The sequence below is a fragment of the Crinia signifera genome, chromosome 1 (assembly GCF_055691185.1).
Source record: "Crinia signifera chromosome 1, ASM5569118v1, whole genome shotgun sequence".
Lineage (NCBI taxonomy): Eukaryota > Metazoa > Chordata > Amphibia > Anura > Myobatrachidae > Crinia > Crinia signifera.
In genome coordinates this window covers 181,585,903-181,606,247 of record NC_139217.1, presented here as the reverse complement: position 1 = coordinate 181,606,247, position 20,345 = coordinate 181,585,903, and the positions used below count along the sequence as shown (strand labels likewise).

General features: G+C 44.4%; 1 protein-coding gene across 1 annotated transcript in view; it reads right to left on the bottom strand.

Moving 5' to 3' along the window:
* TBCK (TBC1 domain containing kinase) overlaps positions 1 to 20,345 on the bottom strand; it is a 308,853-nt gene that overhangs the window by 215,714 nt on the left and 72,794 nt on the right. Inside the window, exons 4-6 of the mRNA XM_083178707.1 lie at positions 4,321 to 4,435; positions 3,350 to 3,423; positions 590 to 731 (exon numbers count right to left, since the gene is read on the bottom strand). Coding sequence (XP_083034833.1) covers positions 590 to 731; positions 3,350 to 3,423; positions 4,321 to 4,435 — 331 coding nt within the window. The remainder of the gene's footprint in view (positions 1 to 589; positions 732 to 3,349; positions 3,424 to 4,320; positions 4,436 to 20,345) is intronic.

The following is a 20,345-nucleotide window of genomic DNA, read 5'->3' as shown; positions in this document are numbered from 1 at the left end:
CGTACTCTGCTAGGAAGCTGATGAATGGTTTGCAGTTCAGTGACAGAATGCCATAGAGTAGTAGGTAACAAATGGCTCTCATGCATTACTTTTTATAATAATACTGGAAAGCGACAGTGTCCTTAATGCATTCATGTAAAATATTGTCTACAGTATTTTGTATGTGCAACTGATCATGACATTTAAAAGATGCCTAGTTATTCTATCTCAACTAAAAGTCAAAAATAAAGTAACCACTGCCTTAAATAAAACATTTAAGGTGACCTATTATATAACTATTCATCTAATATCCACATTCACAGTAATGCTACTACCAATCCATATCAGGATAATAACAGCTGCGTCTGATCATAAGAGAAGGGCTGACAGTAGTGGGTGGATGGGGACAGACCGTCTGGCTGGGGACTCCGATAACTGGCATTATAGTAGAGGGTGTTCCACTACTTCCTCCAGCAGTGAGGTCATGGCTAAGCAATACCAGATGCTGCGATATCCTGGATAGCCACCTTCAGTCATTGACCGCAGAATTCACCAACTGTCCTGAACCCACCCTCAACCTCCACACGGCTGTACGTATAGTTCTACATACCACACATAGTTCAAATAAAATCACACCCAGTGACCAGACATCTGACTTTGGCCCAGAGGGGCGAGGTCTCTCATACTGAGTGGGGTCTTTTGGTTTTAGAATTCCTTGAGCAATTACTTCTGGTGCCAGGTAAGACGGGTACCTAAAACAGAAGTAAAATATTGATAGGACTGGATGATTCAAAACAAGGAGTCAAGACACCTACATATGTATTTAGCAATAATTTTAATGGGATTACAGGATACTGGATAACCCTTCTTTGATTACTTTAAATTTCAAAACGGCTTCAGTATACGGATGAGCAGCTTATAAATCATAACTTTGTCCCCACAAAAACAGAACACTATATGTTTTTCCACACATTTGCTGAGGGTTAACCATTGCACTTTTAAAACAGTATATTGCCGTTTTTTTCCATTTTAAAACATCTAGGCTGCAATGTGAATGTGCCAGAGTTGATTTACCGGTTAAAGTTAACCGGCATTTCAACACGGTTAAAAAGCAGAGTCCTACACGTTTTAAAGCCGTTTTTTGGCAGTTTGAACAGCTCTATTTCAATGGCTTGAAACGTGTCCCTTGGGGGTTAAACGGGTTGAATGTTTGAATGGTATTAAATGATTTTTAAAAGGGTTTTCACCTGCAATGTGAAAGGTCTCAAGGCTCAGACCCGTTTTAAAGTCCCATTTAAGAATACCGTGTCATTACCCATTTCTGCAATGTGAAAGCAGTATAACAATGCCCAAATCTGCAAACCACAGCAACCAATCGTATCCTGTATGTGCTTTCCATTTCTAGTTTGCAGGACTGATGACAGCTACTTGATGATTGGTAACTATGGGCTGGAAGTGAAGCACTAGAGCCAGTGGCGTAGCTTCAGGGGTCGCAGCGGTCGCAGATGCGACCGGGCCCCTGAGCCAGGGGGGCCCAACCCCCGCCACTGGCCTGGGAGAGGGATGCGAACAGGACGCACCCGTTCCCAGTGCTGCTTTGCGGGCCCGCGTGCGTCGCGCTGACGTCACGCGGCAAGGGGTCCCCTTCCTATTGGCTGCCTGCGGCTGGGGACGGGACACGGTGGCCGTATCTCAGCTGTGATTGGCTGCAGCGTCCCCAGCCGCAGGCAGCCAATAGGAAGGGGACCCCTTGCCGCGTGACGTCAGCGCGACGCACGCGGGCTCCAACCTCCCCCTCCCTCTCCCACCGCTTCCGCGCCATCACACAGCACGTGTAGGCTGTGCCAGGACAGGACTCAGGAGCAGGACCACCCGGCACCCTATATCGGACAGACTACAGTGAGTCCAGTCTGTCAGGCTTTTTTTGAGATTATGGGGAAAATAGCTAAAACTGCTGGGATGTGTAGTTCCACTGTTACAGTGGAACTACACGTCCCAGCATGCCCTGTCACAGTTTTAGAAATCCATTACCTAAAATCTGTGGCAGGGCATGCTGGGACGTGTAGTTCCACAACAGCACTGACTCCAGTCCTGTCAGGCTTTTGAGATTATGTGACAAATTGCTAAAACTGCTCGGATGTGTAGTTCCACTGTTACAGTGGAACTACACGTCCCAGCATGCCCTGCTGAGCTTCCAGTAACCTGGGCCTCTCCAGTTTTATCATCTTTGTTCTTTTAATATTTTATTTCAATAAACTGCTATCCTATGTTTAAATGTTAGTTCTATTATTAACATAATATACTTGATGTATTAAAATATAAACAGACCGAGATTTTAATTTTGTTGTATGTAGGGGGGCCCCAAGCTGACCTTTCGCACCAGGGCCCATGAACCCTTAGCTACGCCCCTGACTAGAGCACCTATGATGACTCAGTGTTCCTGTTTAAAATACAAATACATGTAAAACTCAAGTTGTCTACCCTCCTGCATTCTGCAGGAGACTCCCTGAAATAGCAGCAATCTCCCTCATTTCACCTAGCTCACATTAGTTACATTTTTTGGGGGGAAAAAAGGAATGAGAGATAGATACATTTGCATTGAATCATCTGCACCCTTTCCCAGCACTTTACCAAGTATAGTAAAGGTCCATACACACTGGAGCGACTTTGAGCTGAAAGTTGCTCAAAACAGCAGGTTTAAGTGGCTTTTAGCTCAAAGCCGCCCAGGGTGTATGGCCCGGCGATGATTGGTGAATGCTGCTGCTGCGCTCCCGCAACATCGCCGGGAAAGCTGCTCATCTGCTGGTTAATGAGTGGCTTTCAGGACGGCTTTGCATAGCGCTCCACTATGCAACGCCGCCCCCCCTCTCTGTCGGTGCCGGGCAGGGGGAAAGTCGCTCAGTGTGTATGCACTGAGCGGCTTTTCCCGCAGCGATGACTGCAGACGCGGTCATCGCTGCCCATACACGCTGGGCATAGTCACCCAGTGTGTATAGACCTTAACTCTTACTAACTGCTTTGGGGCTCATATACATTTGGATATAAGTTATTTTAAAAGATTCCTCTCAGATGTAGCAGTACACACCCACGCTTCTAGGTGCCATGTTCACAATCTCTTTTCACAATCTCTCCATATCTGTCCCTATGTTCACGGCATAGGGATGATTTTTCCCTATGTTTACTACATACATCATTTAAAAAAAAAATGATATCACAAACCAAAATTTAGCAGGTATAAGGAACCACATGACACAATCTAATGAATTTTCTGTTTTTTTTTACACCTGTCATTTCTACAATAATCTCTTTGACTGTTCTGCCATCTAGTGGTCAGTTATATAAAAACACAAACAAGACTTGTTCTTCTTACCCTATTGGGAAATCAACATCGGCTCCATGATCTGTTATGTTATAAAGGCCAAACTTAGCCATTTTAACATGACCCTAAAATACAAAAACAAATGCATACAAGTATTTACATATACAGTACTCTTAACAATAATGAGAAGTGCCCTTAATACTGTACACATATACAACCCTGCACTTTGTGGAAGAAAGCCTGACTATGTACATGTGAGATGCCATAGATGTTCTAAAACAAAATACAAAACCAAATGATAGAAGTATATCTGTGTGGGCTGGGGCTGCCTTCTTTTCTTGTTATCCGTTTTTTGCATTAACTTTATTTTCCCTTCAATAGGTTAAAAGGAAACTAAGCAGAAAACCAGTGATGAGTCCAGTTACACCGATCTCCCTACTACTGTATCTGCGACATAAGTAAGAATACATGAGGCTGGTGTATGTCTGTGGAGGCGTTCTACAGGCTGATGCTTTTCATTGCCCACCTAATTAAAAACATGAAAAAGGATTCCCACTACTCACTCTCTCCAGTAACATCAGAGGTACAAGAGTGGGATCGACCTTAAAGTTATTCTAACAAGTTACAAGCAGCTCTACTACCATGGTTCTAGATTAACCTACTTGGCCAACATGGTCATTAGGTAGACACAAGCATTATGTACACATAAGCATTAGGTCGACAGTAAAGGTCAACATGGGTTTTCACGGTTTTTGTCCCGAATGTCGACAGAGTTCACATGGACACCGGAAAAGTGCACCGCGTCTTTGTCGACATTCAGGACACAAAAACATGAAAAGCCCATGCCGACAGTTTGACAGTCGACCTTCCCAATGTCAACCTAATGCTTGTGTCGACCTAATGACCCGGTTGACCTTAAGCCATGTCGACTTTTTCATGTGTCGACCTAAGGCCTGTCAACCTGCAGTGGTCGACCAAATGAACCGCCCTCGGATTTACATAGAGATTACATGGATTCTTACTTCTCCATCCAGCAGGACATTATGAGGAGCAAGCGCCCGGTGCACCATGCGGCGACAGTTCATGTGTTGTAATCCCTGAAGGACTTCATAGGCAAGGTGCAAAATCTTCATGTGGCTGAAAGAGGGACAAACAGAGGGGCATTACTTTACAATGCTCCAAGATCTCCTGCCAAAGAAAGAACTGCCAAAAAAGTGCCTTCTACTGCTACTTGGTGCACTACTGCCTATCTATTGCTTTGGGATGAGGCTAGCAGCCAGAAGACATCCATAAGGATGCCAACATCAGAATCCCATTTGCCAGCATCCCGATTGTAAGTATGGAGGGTGGGTTAGAGTAATGCTGGTGGGGGTGCGGGGGTTAGGTACAGACGTACTGGGTTAGGCTGTGGTGGGAGGGGGGGGGATTCAGATTAGGCTGTGGTAAGGGAGGGTTAGGAGAGGACAAGGGGTAGGTTAGTATACGAAACTCACCCCTGTCGGGGGTTCCCTGCTTCGGGATGCCGACATCAGTAATCTGATCACTAGTCATCCATATGTATTCCATTGCAATGTACCTGAAAGTTTTAGGGTCATATTTATCAAAGCTCGGAGAAAGATAAAGTTGTGAGAGATAAACTAATGCTACCCATACACTTGTGCGATTGCATTTGACGCGATATTGGGTTCAATTTTTCCCGAAGCTCACCTTTTGATAAATCACATTGAAAATGCTTTTTTGGGGGCGTACAGTTGTGTATACAATCATGCGATTTATCGAATGCCCCGTGCAATATAAAAATTGGTCGTGCTCACATGATCGAATGCTGTAAAAAACACACCAGATTATCGCACAGTGGGTGGAAGAGGAGTGGCCGGGAAGTGAGCAGAAATCTTCAGGAATCGAACATTGCAATTAGAAAAATCGAATGCGCACAAAACTGCATTCGCCCGCACGGACAATTCGATAAATCTTATGTGCAGAACATAAAATCATGAGATGCGAGATTGGACCGGCGTGCCCGTGCATCGCATGGTACACAAAATTACCTTTGAAAAAGCTGTCAGAGGACAGCAAAACATGTCAGGGAGAGCACCTGCTGATTTTACCGGGTTTACTGGCTGCAATTGGATACCCTGTCTTGGAGTATTAGCTTGTTTTATACCTGGATCGTCCACTGGGCAAAAATTCCTTCATATTCTAAACTTGGGACACCACCACCTGCACAATGAGGATTACAAAGGCGCATAATATATTGTTGAGGACACCCACAATCCATCGGGTTTACCATCTTCCTCCAGCGCTCCTTCATCCGGCAAGGTTTATGGACCCCACCACAATCTAGCCTTAGGACGTTAAAATCCAGCATCCAAAAGCACCTCCATAAAAGGACACTACCAAGGGAATCCATGCCATAAGTATAACCCATATTCTTGCATTTTATTATATGTACTTTTATATTATTCCATATATTGATTTTTATTTTTAAATCTTTTTTGTATTTTGCTCAAATATGTCTATATGTATTATCATTGTGTAAAATATTTTATACCTATCAAGTGGCTTTATATCCACATATTATTAAGCAAATAAAACCACGTATATATTCTTTGAATACCATATATTGATCCAATTTTTAGCGCTCCACCTTTTCTCTTTTTCATGGTACACAAAATGTGCATACAATCATTTGATTTGTCGAACAGATGTGATCGAAATCGAATGATTGCATGCTCAATCTTACAAGTGTATGGGCAGCATAACAGCCATTTAGGGGGGAATTTACTAAAGGAAATTTGTAAAAAATTGGTGTATTTGTATCCAGAAATACACTTATTTTTGACATTTACTATTCCGAAAATACAACAATTTGTATTCATATTGATAGCACATCAATACGAAAACGAATTGCCGTGTTTTCAGGATAGTAAATGTCAAAAATAAGTGTATTTCTGGATACAAATACACCTATTTTTTTTTTAAATTTCCTTTAGTAAATTTCCCCCTTAGCTTCTGCTTTACATTTTAGAGGCTGTGTTTAAAAAATGACAAGAGCTTATTGTTTGGTACTTTATCTCTCACAATTGTATCTTTGATAAATACCCCCCTTAGTTCAAAAAATGTTAAATAATATTTGTAGATCAGATGCACCACAATAATCCCCCAAAGCTTGCCTGACTCCATATAAATCATTCTATTAAGATTTCGGTACTTATGTAGTATCTGGGCTGCCGATTTTTTGATTGTATGCCTTAAGTTAAGGCATACAATCAGATGCGATGCGATGCGATATCGCATCGCATCGCATCCGATATCGGATGCGATGACCCGATTTTTCCATAGGAATCAATGTTAAAATGATTCCTATGGAAAAATGGGTCCTTTTCATACCCCTACTATCCAAGTGGGCATGGAGTTGGATATAAACCTGTGGCGAGCGTAGCGAGCCACCGAGCCCGAAGCGTGGCGAGCGAAGCGAGCCCCGCGAGGGGACGGTATTCGTCCCCTCGCGGGGCTCGCTTCGCTCGCCACGCTTCGGGCTCGGTGGCTCGCTACGCTCGCCACAGGTTTATATCCAACTCCATGCCCACTTGGATAGTAGGGGTATGAAAAGGACCCATTTTTCCCATTGAATTCCATGTTAAAATGGACTCAGTCCATTTTAACATTGATTCCTATGGAAAAATCGGGTCATCGCATCGCATCGCATCGAATCGCATGGTCGCATGCGATGCGATGCGATCTCCCGATCCGACCCGATTTAGAAATCGGCAGCCCAGATACTACATAAGTACCAAGATTTCTTTACCATACAGACAAAAAAATGACAATTAAGTTAAATATACTGTGGCGTGTGTTACAGAAAAATAAGTTACAATTACAAAGCACAGCAGGATCATTTACTTTCTGATGCTCAGATCTCCCTGATAAATGCAGCAGCAATTTAATCTACTGGTCTGTATGGAAGATTTGTTACCTAGCCAGTAACCTTCAGGTTTTTCACCTAAATCTACAGACTTTAAGGGAGGAACTTATTAAGAGATGCGCAAACGAAAACATCTGTATTGCTGCTAATCACAGCGCTTCTGCAGCACACATCTATCAGTACAGGGCTCATTACTGCTCCCCAGCAAACCCCTTAATGCCAACATGATCTCCTCACGAGCTACTTATGGAAGCCGGCGAGGAGTTCCTGGAGTGTGTGCATGTGTGGCAGGTAGCGATTTACATTGAGTTTAATGACTACTTTAGTAATAAAATAAATGTAAAGTCACACAATGATCAGTGCTGAAGAATGCAGGTATACTCCTACACGGGTATGGATCGAAAAGTGTTAGGTCAACAGTCATTAGTTCGACCACTATTGGTAGATAGTCAGTAGGGCGACACATATTTAAAAAAGGTCGACGTGGATTAAGTTGACATGGTCAAAAGGACAACACAAGGAAAACGTCAACAAGCAAAAGGTTGACATGCGTTCTTGGGGGATGTCTATGTAGACGAAGGTCTACATTGGCATTGTATAAGTGTACGGTGTCCACTTGCCATGTTTCGGGCATGGTGTCTCGCTATGCTCGGCACACTCCACATCCACTGGGATGTAAAGTATGAATAAGCCTTTAAAAAAACCATGAAAAACTCATGTTGACCTTTTGCATGTGTCGACCTACTGCCTGTTGACCAAAAGTAGTCGACCCAGACACTTAATGACCGCATACTTTCCAGTCAATAAACCCACCTAGAGTACCATGATCTGACCACCAAACATGACTGTAATACACGTACTTTATCTAATACTGTGTGCCTATGACCAGTGGACAGGATCGTACTACATATACTCTAAACATAAAACTCTAAAGACGTCTTACATGCTGGACACTAGAAATGATTATTACACAATCTGCACACTACACAGCACCAATAAAACATGGCTATCACACAGGATCAGAACACATTGTGATGACACAGATCACTAGAGACAGGATTATATGCAACAAAAAAAGTTTGAAATATGCATGAAAAATACTTAAAATATGCATGAAAAATACTTAAAATATGCTATATTAAATAATTTAAAAAGTAATTTTTAACTTATTTATTTAAAAATCAGCATACAATTAGTTGCAAATAAACCTCAAAAATAGGCCCACGGCATCTGCAGATGTCAGTATGCTGGCTGCTACAGCATACTGCAGCTTCCAAAGCTCTTGCATCAACTGCACGGACCCTCATCTCCAGTGCTGATGGATCAAATGTCAGCATACTGTAGCGTGTGAGGGCGGCGCAGTGGAAGGCTTCCTCCCTGCGATGCATACTCACAGCATTTTCTCCACGTCGCATGATGTCACAACCCTTCTGGTTGCCTCCTCTGCTGCAGAAGTCTGTGTCTTGGTGTAAAGTCCCAGGCCAGGGGCAGGCAAAGGTTCAGGAGCTTCGTAATGGCATCCGCCCTCACTGACTTTTATCAACATGGATTGGCAGTCTAGAGCAGTTTCAGACTGTTCCCCACACTGTGCACATATTGCCCCGGCCTGCACACTCTACCACTACCTGGCCAGCAGCAACAGGGCAAAGCAGTGCTGTGACTCGCGGGTGGAATGGAGGCGGGGTCTAAAATATGCACCATCACTACATTTTAGGTAAAATATGCTATAACCAGTGAGAATGGGCAAAATCTACAAATGCATATGCAAATGCATATAATCCTGTCTCTAGTAATATATGTTCTATAAGCTTTAACTCAGAAGATAAATACAACTACAGGATAACAATTGCAAAATCATTTATAGTGTCCCAGTTGGATTGGTTAGGTCAGGGGGTAGCTAACTCCAGTCCTCGAGAGCTACCAACAGTTCATGGTTTCTAGCTCCCCTCACAGATACACAGGTGCACTCATTACTGACTGTCACATTTTATAAGATCCACAGGTGGAGCTAATTATGAAAGCAGTATGAAATCCCGGCAGTCGGGATCCCGGCGTTCAAAATCCCGACGCCGGAATCCCGACCGCCGAAATCCCGACAAGGGGGGGACGTGGATCGTCCCCCCCTTGCGGGCCCGGTGCCTCGCTGCGCTCGGCACACTAATTTATTCTCCCTCCAGGGGTGTAGTGGACACCCCAGGAGGGAGAAAGTGTCGGGATTTCGGCGGTTGGGATTTCGGCGTCGGGATTCTGAACGCCGGGATCCCGACCGCCGGGATTTTAACTGCATCCCCTAATTATTTCATTTGTGATTCTGTGAGGAGACCTGGAAAACATTAACTGTTGGTAGCTCTCGAAGACTGGCGTTGGCTAACCCTGGGTTAGGTGTTAGTGATCAGTAGAGACAGGATTATATGCATTTGCATATTTTGCCCATTCTCACTGGTTATTGCATATTTTACCTAAAATCTAGTGATGGTGCATATTTTAGGCCCAGCCCCCTTCCCACCCGCGAGTGACAGCACTGCTTTGCCCTGCTGCTGCTGGCCAGGTAGTGGTAGAGTGTGCAGGCCGGGGCAATATGTGCGCAGTGTGGGGAACCTTGGATGTACGCTATGTCTGACACTGCTCTAGGCTGCCAATCCATGTTGATAAAAGTCAGTGAAGGCGGATGCCATTACGAAGGTCCTGATGGCCTGGGACTTTACACCAAGAGACAGACTTCTGCAGCAGAGGAGGCGGTTAGAACGGTTGTGACATCATGCGACATGGAGAAAATGCTGTTTCACAGTGAGTATGCATCGCAGGGAGGAAGCCATCCACTGCACCGCCCTCACACGCTATGCTGACATTTGATCCATCGGCACTGGAGATGAGGGTCCGTGCAGTTGATGCAAGAGCTTTGGACGCTGCAGTATGCTGTAGCAGCCAGCATACTGACATCTGCAGATGCCGTGGGCCTATTTTTGAGGTTTATTTGCAACTAATTGTATGCTGATTTTTAAATAAATAAGTTAAAAATTACTTTTTAAATTATTTAATATAGCATATTTTAACACTTTTCATGCATATTTTAAGTATTTTTCAAACTTTTTTTGTTGCATATAATCCTGTCTCTATTTATCACTCTTTATTTACATTTGGCCCCAGGATCTGGAGTTGTGAGGAGCCAGACACACTGCATACATCACAGCGCCAATATAGAGTACTGACTGGTACTGGCTGTGGGGCAGCAATGGTGCCACCCACAGAGCCATGACCTTTTTACACTTCTAGTTACAGATCTGGGATTGTCCTGAAAATCAGATACTGGAATTTAGACTTTTACATAATTCCATAAATGTATACATATAAAACAGATGGTCTGGCTACCTATTCTTTCTACAAATAACTCCTACACATCTTTGTATTAAGATCATTTGACTGGAGGACATGGAAGCACACTGTGCCTAGTACCAGAGTAATGCATTACACCTTCTAAAGAGTGAAGTGGACAAGCTGTGAATAGCAACCAATCAGCTTTTACCGATCACTGGACTTGATAAATGATAGCTATACACTGATTGGTTGCTATGGGCATCTCATCCACCTCTCCACACTTTATTGGGAAATCGATCAGACCTTCTAGTGTGGAAGCACCCATTAGAAGATGGGTGCACTGTGGCCATACAAGATGCACATACAGATGTGAAAGATGCCTGGTTTGAGTGAGCAGCCAAGGTTCATGCAACTCTGCCAGTATTGGGGTTTTTTATAAATTTTTTGGTACTTGTTTCCTGGCAGGGCACCCAGTATGCATTTAGCGTACTGGGCTATTCTCAGTAGTGAAATTGCATTGCAAAGCGTGTATAGTGCTGTGTGATGTGATGTCCATATGAAGTGCACAGGAGTGCTTATACAATGAAATATCGCATGGGATTGCAGGGCACCATAGACAAGGTGCGATGCGATATTTAATAGTAGAAGCACCCATGCGATGAGATGTGATGGGTGCTTACTATGAGATGTGATGGGATGAGATGTGATGGGTGCTTACTATGAGATGTGATGGGATGAGATGTGATGTGTGCTTAGTATGACAAGTGATGGGTGCTTACAATTGAAAGCACATATGCCATTGTTTAGCATCACCTTCTGTATCAACGCCACCCCGAAGTGTGGCGAGCGGCGGCGGAATGCGTCCGCCGACCTTTTCATACCCCCACTATCCACGTCAGCATTGAGTTGATTTTATAAAGTGTGGCAAGCGCAGCAAGCCACCGAGCCCGAAGCGTGGTGTGCGCAGCGAGCCCCGCGAGGGGACGCGGAATACATGTAAAGTAATCCGCGTCCACTCGCCACACTTTATAAAATCAACTCCACGCCGACGTGGATAGTGGGGTATGAAAAGGTCGGAGGACGCGTTCCGCCGCCGCTCGCCACTGGCGTGGATAGTGGTGGTGTTAGGAACACATTCACACTTGCAAAATCATACAGCTGACACAGTAATGACACTAAGAACTGTAAATTTTTTTTTGCTGAGGGGCGGGGCCACGGCGGCGTGTGAGTGAGGGGAGGTTGTGTGCTCTCCAGCGCCAGAATGCCCTGCTAGCCCGCTCCCCCTGAATTTTCCCCACCGAGCCTGTTACCTGCCCGGCCAGACGCCGCTTCCTCTCTCGGCAGTGTGCAGTCTGCCTGTAGGAGCACTGGGTCCGGTACGCGGCGCTCCTGCATTGCCCGTGCCGCTGTGCGGCTGCCCTGTAGAGTGACCCCGGCGCCTGGTGTTGACGTCCATCCGGCTGCCGCGTGCAGCGAGTCCTGGGACGCCATACTCCCGCCAGCGCGTGGGGGAGACTGGGACGCCGCGAGCGGTGAACTGGGGTGCTGTAAGCCCAGACAGTGCGCGGACGGTGCCCGGCTGCTGCAAAAGGCTGTGAGCCCGTCTGTCTCCACGGACGCCCCCCTACAGAGCCTGCTGAACCCGGTGTTATATCTCCCTGCGGTGGAATGCTGCACATACCGTCCTGCGTGTGAAAAATCCTGGTTAACCCTACCTGTGGTGCCTTCCTTGCCAAACAACTGGGTAAGTCCACACACACTTATTATTGGACTGGTTCCTGGCTGGAATGGTAATCCTGTTTATTACTCCGAGACAGAGTTGTGCGGGGCAAACTAGTGCAGATTGTCTTGTGGATGCCACAGAGCCTAAAATATTATTGGTGGACCTATACAAGTTTGCAAAGCACTGAATTTAGGTGTGTGTGGTGAAGATTGTGTACCCAGTAGATTTAAAAGCAGGACTTTTTCTTTGCCCAGAGCCTCCATTCTACAAACTTGCCATCTTTGTGCACTCTTTGAGGTATGGGCAAATCTACACAGAGTGCTGCAGCCTCGCGGCTGGAGAAATTCGCCCGTACGCAGCCACAAGGCCCGCCAGCCTCACGTGATTCTACTCCGCAGTGTACCCCTACCAAGAGTAGTAACTCCCCCCAACAAAATGAGGTCACCCTGGTACAGCTACTTGAGGCAATTAATGCATCGGAGACCCGATTGATGGTCCAGATCAACAAGATCCAGTCCGATATCACACCAATCCGGGATGATATGCAGAAAGTGCGTGACAGAGTGACTGAGACCGAGTCGAGGATCTCTGGAATTGAAGATTGTATTACCCCTATGCAGGCTCAGATTAAGTCACTCACAGATAAGATGCAAGATCTGCGCAATAAAATTACGGACATGGAAGGCAGATCACGCCGGAACAATGTGCGATTTGTAGGCCTTGAGGAGCGTGCTGAGGGCAACCTGCCTGAGAAATTTATTGAGGACTGGCTTAGGCAAACGTTTGGTAGTAAGGCCTTTTCTCCCCATTTCTCTGTTGAAAGGGCCCACCGGGTTCCAGCTAGAGCCCCAATCCCGGGTGCTCCCCCCCGTACTTTAATAGCAAGAATATTACTCTCTAAGGATCGTGATACTATTCTGAGGCTTGCTAGGGGTATGGGGGACCTCAAATATGATGGCAAGAAAGTTTCTGTATTTCCCGACTTACCATACGAGGTTCAGAAGGACCGAGCCCGTTTTCGTGAGGTTAAAGCCAGATTGCGTGAATTGAACTTTAAATATTCGATGATTTATCCTGCCAAATTCCGTGTTATAATTGAGGACGAGGCCAAATTTTTCTCTGCCCCAAATGAAGTAGCGGCCTGGCTGGACAAAGTCCATCCTGCTAGAAGGCAACTGGCACAGGATTAACTTGAAGTCTGAATTATTTTTGATTATCCTGACCTATATACTTGTTGTTGTTTAATTTTTTTTTTTTTTTTTTTTCCCCTTTCTTCTTCTCCTCCCCTCTGGAGTCATCACCTGTGGGATATAAATCTTTGTACATCGTGTTTGATTGTATATTATATTGTCTTGCATATTTCCTAGTATTAGGGTTCAGAATTACGTGGAGTATTGGATCATGGATAGGGGTTTTTTTTTTTTTTTTTTTTTTTTTTTTTTGTTTCCTTTTCAAATGTGCAGGATAATGGGTGGGAACAGGGGGGGGGGGGGGGGGTTCTAGGATAAATATATTTAGAGATATGCTGACGAAACGGCGCTGGAGAGCCACCCATGCCTTGAGTGGTCTCTGATTGTTTAGCCCCTGTGGGATGGTTTTGAGGTATCTGCAGGACTTCTCCTGCCTTTTCTTTCTTTGTTATTTTCTTCTCAGGTGGGCGGGTGGGGTTACTAGAGGTATGCCTAATGGGGTAGGTGATACAGGGTGGGGGAGGGATGGGTGTGTGTTATTTGTTGTATGTCAACGTGTACGGAAACAATATTATAGACAATACACAGTAGCCTCGGTGGGTGTATACCCTAGTGTGCTTGATGGCATAGTAAACCAGGGGTGGATCCTGACCTTTTTGTCACTAGTTAGGGGGTGGCATAAATTTTATGATCACCAAATTCAATCGTCCAGATTTAGAGTAATGTGGTTATGGTAGTGTTCATGACTTGGAATGTGCGAGGTCTTAATGAGAAGATAAAACGCTCGTTGGTGCTTAAACATTGTCGGTCAGTACCTGCCGATGTTGTTTGTCTCTTAGAGACGCATCTTTTCGGTGACAAAGTGTCATCCATACAGCGACCTTGGGTTGGGAGAGTGTTTCACTCACAGTTTTCATCTTCAGCCCGTGGAGTTACCATTATAATTAAGAAAAACACCCATTTTGAGCTATTAGCGTCTGAAGTCGACCGGGGCGGAAGGTATGTCTTTTTGGACGGGCTGATAGAATCCAGTCGCTATTGTATCTTGGCTGTCTATATCCCTCCTCCATTTACCTTAGAGATATTAAGGAAGGCAGTCAACTTTGTTGCAGCCCGTCCGGATTGCTATACAGTCTGCCTAGGCGACTTTAATGCTGTAATGAATGCTGCCATAGACAGGTGGAGTAGTAGAGGGGTTTGCTCGGATAAAAAAACAAAACTGGCTCAGTTTATTTCCGACTATGGCTGGTGGGATGTCTGGCGCGAGCGATACCCGAATATAAAACAATACTCATTTTACTCGCCCCCACACAACTCATTTTCTCGAATTGATAATATATTTGTCTCTCAAAATTTGCTCTCTAAAGTGTTAACGGTAGAATATCTGCCCCGGGGAATATCAGACCACTCACCAGTCTGGATGCAGATAGACTCAGTTGGCAACACCGGTATAAAATTATGGAGGCTTCATCCATCATGGCTCCCCCAACTCGGTGATGGAGAGGAGATGAGATCACTCGTTGACGGTTTTTTTAGCGTAAACGTTAAGCTGCCAAACCATCTATAGTTTGGGAGGCCTCAAAAGCTTATATCCGTGGGTTCTGCGTTAAAAAGATTGCATACGCCAAACGGAAACTCCGTGAAACAGCTGTGGGGTTAGAAAACCATATGACACTTAAGGAGCAGAAATTTCTGACTGATTGTACAGACAGCACTAAAAAAGATTGGTTGGATGCCCAGCGGGTTTGGGTTGAACACTTGCAGAAAATGATGGCCCATAAGGTCTTAACTGATTCACACAGATTTTATATGAACATTGACAAGGCTGGCAAGTATTTGGCCTTTTTGTCTAAACTAGACAAACCTGCAACTATCGTTCCGAAACTATGTCTAAGTTCAGGCGATATGGCGATATCCGCCTCCGACATCGCGGCTGGGTTTCGTGAGCACTTTATTCAAGTGTATAGTACAAAAACCACTCTTGGTGACAGGCACATTGAGGAGTACTTAAATAGTATTGATCTCCCTACTCTAACTGATGAGGACAGGGAAATCATGGAAGCACCCATTACGCTTGAAGAGGTGACCACGGCAATAAAATCCCTCCCTACTGGGAAAGCCCCCGGGGTAGATGGTCTTCCTAGCGAGCTGTATAAGAAATTTGTTGATGTTTTGGCCCCACAGCTGTTGCAATTCTATCAAGCGATGGATATGGAGGGCTGTTTCTCTAGTTCAATGACTGAGGCCATTATAACAGTTATCTTGAAAGAGGGGAAAGACCCATGCAGCGCGGATTCTTACCGGCCGATTTCCCTGATTACAACCGACGCAAAAATCTTCGCGAAAATGTTGGTTAATAGATTGAATACGGTGATCGACAAGCTCATACACCCAGATCAAGTGGGATTTATGAGCGGGAAATCTACTAGTATCAATCTACGGAGGCTCTATATGTTTTTGCAGACTGCGGACCTAAGACATGCGAGTGCTGCGGTAGCCTCATTCGATGCCAACAAGGCATTTGATTCAGTGGAGTGGCCGTATTTAAGACAAGTGCTTAAGGCCTTCGGGATAGGCCCAAGGTTTGCCAACTGGGTCTTTCTATTATACCAGACCCCATCAGCAAGGGTTTTAGTCAACAACTATCTATCAGACCCAATCCCACTTTTTCGTGGTACTCGGCAGGGGTGCCCCCTGTCGCCTTTATTATTTGCACTTGCCATTGAGCCAATTGCTTGTAAACTTCGATCAACTCTGGCGGCAGATGCCAGACGACAGGGGACGCTCAAAAATATTGTCTCACTTTATGCCGATGATCTATTGGTGGGTATGACGGATCAAGCCAGCTATCTACCTATGGTAATTGATAACATGAAGGTGTTTGGTGAAATTTCGGGTTTGACAATTAATTACAATAAGTCACATCTCTTATTATCTAATACTGCAGATAATTGCAACGTTAGATTAAATGACAATCGTTGTCTTCCTGTGGTTAAACAATTTAAGTATTTGGGCATAATGGTAACCGCGAACCCAGCGGAATTCGTTACCCACAACATAGATCCAATTATTGAGTCCTTTAGAAAGAGGTGTAAAAACTGGCAGAGGCTCCCGTTAACTATGTTGGGGCGTATCAACCTGGTAAAAATGATACTCCTGCCTAAATTATTGTATGTTTTTATGAATTCTCCTATCCTTATCAATGAAAACGTCATTTGTAAAATTAACCAAGTGTTATTCTCCTTTGTGTGGAAGAATAAGGTACCGCGAGTGAAGCAGTTTGTACTGTGTAAAGAAAGGAAACGTGGTGGTTACGCCATGCCCAATATAAAAATGTATTACTACGCAGCCCAACTAGCCCAGCTCTCAAACTGGCTTAATGATAATGAATATTATCTGGAGTTAGAGGACTTTGCTGGCATTGTTTACCCCCGCCACTCCCCCCTGCAGGTGTTATTAAAACAAGAGGGCTATCGCGGCTTGCCTCCATATATTAAGCAAATGAGGTTTATATGGAAATGGGTCCATAGCAAGCTGGAATATTGCGGGTTCGACCCGGATACATACCTTTTCTCTATGCCCGGACTCGCTAGTTTAAATCTTAGCCAGGGGGGGAGAGTTTGGGGACAATACGGAATTAACTCTATTGGTCAGGTCTTCAAGGACGGGGAATTGAGACAATATTCTCAACTACAGTTTGAATATACCTTAGCAAAGAACATGTTCTATAGGTATCTGCAGTTGAGAAATGCAGTTTTGCAACTCCATAGGCAGCACTCTATTACAGTGGCAGAATCTCCCGTGAAGAAGTTTCTGAGCACAGTGGGCAAAAATAAGATATTGTCAAAGTGTTATAAATATCTTATGGCCACTACCCAGAAAGATGACTTTGACATGTATGCACAGAAATGGTCAGCAAAGGTGCCGGAACTGACTAACGACAGCTGGAAAGTGGCGCTCGCTGCTCCATCCTTGGCGACTAGCTCGCTAAGAATTCAGCGGATTCAACTTAACATATTATATCATGCATACTTAACTCCGAATAGGATGAAAAAATTCTCACGTGGTGGTAATTACCAGTGTCCAAAGTGTTTGTCGCCTGATTGTGACTTCTGGCACCTTATATGGTCATGTAAAGTGCTGCAGACATATTGGGAAGGAGTAGGCGACGTGTTAGTGGCTATAGGGCTTGCGGCTCAAAATTTATCTCCTCTATCGGTACTCCTCGGGGTATGGCCTAGTGGTATCCAGTCGGGATTTAAGTCTCTCTTGATAAATCTATGTGCAATTGCGAAAGTTGTTATCGCCCGGAGCTGGATGGCAAAAAGCGGACCTACTGTGCAAGATTGGATTGTGGCAGTTAATTACAATATGGCGCATCAGAAGTATGTGTATCTCTCCAGGAACTCAATTGATAGATTTTTCTACATATGGGCGACGTGGTATTACTCGGAATATAGTGATATCAACCACAGGTGAGCCAGATCTTTTTCCTCAGAGATGGGGAGAGGAGCATGGCTGGACTGAATGGCTTCCCCCTTCCCCCCCCCCCCCTTTTTTTTTTTTTTTGCTTGTGCTTTAATATTTGAATTCTTCAACCCTCACATTGACATATAGTATATACCTACACCTAAAACACACACGTAGTTTTCTTCTATTGTTACTATTCACTGAGGTGGCCTGCAGTGTCATAACTTAATAGAAATTGGATAGTAAGTGCACTTGGTTGGGTAGTTAGGGATTGGTATAGGAGGGAGGGAGGGATGGGTGGGAACCGGGGTAACGGTTATAAAAAATAATAAGTCTCAACAAGGGCGTATTGTAGTGCATAGAAAATGGTCGCTGAGAGGGACTGGAGTATAAACTTAAAATTAATTGGTTCACTAGGTATATTAGTTGAGGCGCCTCACAGTTTATTCACTAGTATACACGGGCACTTGAGTTTACTAAGGACGATAATACACTATCCTGTGCCAACCTCGGTTGGGCAAATAATTTTTATTTATTTTTTTCTTCTTTCTTTTTCCTCTCTCTCTCTCCCTTCTCTTTGGGTACATGAGCTTTTCCTGTTCCCACCCCCCAAGAGGGGAGTGAGGAGAGGGGAAAGAAGAGGGGGAAGGGGGAGGGGAGAACGAAAAAAAAAAAAAAAAAGGGGGGGCTTAATAATCAGGGGTTAGAACTCTCAGTCTGATTTCCTGGAGCATAGACATGCTAGAGCACCTCTTCGCCTTTTGCCACCAAACATAATGTTTTTTTTTTGTTTTTTTTCTCTTCCGATCGACTATGCAACTGTTATTAGGCACTTTATGTATGTACTGTATTCATCACTGTGTCTACTGTGACATTAAGTATAAAAACTGTACACGATTGTATGTAATGTATGTCAATTGTTAGTCTTTTTTATTGTTGGGAGAAAAAGTAACAAAACTTTAATAAAGAATAATTAAAAAAAAAAAAGAACTGTAAATTTACATAAATAATTGAAAAAGCATAACGATAATGAGAATAGGAACAATTAATCAATTTTAAACAGTGAAACATTAATTAAGAACAATGAATCACAGTTAAACATTAATTATGAACAATTAATCACAGTAAAACATTAATTAGTAACAAATCACTTAATTATCCTTAGGGAGGAGGGTAAGTGCTCCCAGGATTCGATTAAATGGGTTATCCCCACCCAATGTCTTTCTCCACATGAACTCCTGGAGATAGGAATGGAGCATGTGCCGTGCTGTACCGCTTTGGCCCTTATTGCGCCATTTGCATGCGCCCCACATTCTCTCCACATTCTGGGTATGCACCCCTGTGGACGGGTCTATAAAATTGAACCTGTGATTTACTTGGGCATACTGATACCCTGCAAGTTCCAGCTGTTCAGTGCTGTATACACTCCAGCAGTCACTGTAAATCCTGGTGCCTGGCACTACATTCTCAGTAATAGCCGCCATCAAAGTGCTGGCATCGCGTCTGGGCACCATGGTGAGGAAACACTGTCCCGTTTCCCTACAAGTTCCCACAATAACCCACTGCTGTGGGAACATATGGCCGACATTACTTTTCCTCCTGATGAACATGCTCTCATCGACCTCCACGATGTGGCCTGGACCGCCAATACGGTGCTGTGGCTGCGCCATGAGGTCCATCGTACAAGCCACCAGCAACAGCGGTCTTTTTGGAAATGTCCAGCTGTTGCTGACAGTACTCAATGGATGTCAGCTCCTGGGCCCATGAATATATAAAGTGCACGAAGGTGACAAACGATAAGCGGCACCCTGGAAACCAGTGAGCCGCTCTGAGGCTCAACTTCAGCAAGCACGCTTTAACATGGCAGCGCCACATACATTCCTTCACAGAAAGGCGCATTACATGGCCATTCGCGCAATTCTGTGCAACCGTAAGGAGATTGTGTCCTTGAAAAAAGGCGACAGCGTTCTCCTCAGTCTGAGGCAGCGTAAACATAGTCATAGATGCAGCCATCTCATTAACTTTCGAAAAATCACCAGCAGCTCTGAGGTATGCTTCTACTCCTGTCACAATATCACCTCAGAATGATTTCTGAGAGGATCTGACAGGGGGCGGGAATGACAGGGAGCGGGAACAGGAAAATCGCATCGCATGCTACTATAACGTAATTTCGTACGTAAGCAAACTGGGCGCCTTGCTAGGAAACAAGTACCATTTTTTTTTGCTGAAAACTGATCTGATTCTGTTAATTAATGTGGTATGCAATACTTTCATATAGTGGCGTGAGTGAGCCCCCAGGTCTTCTAGCATAGAGGCATCTTTTTTGCTAATTCATACGTGACATTGGTATACTATGTGTGACTGAGTCTGTATATGGAGCACAATGGAACTTGTATTAGAAAAAAAGCTACCGTTGTTACAATA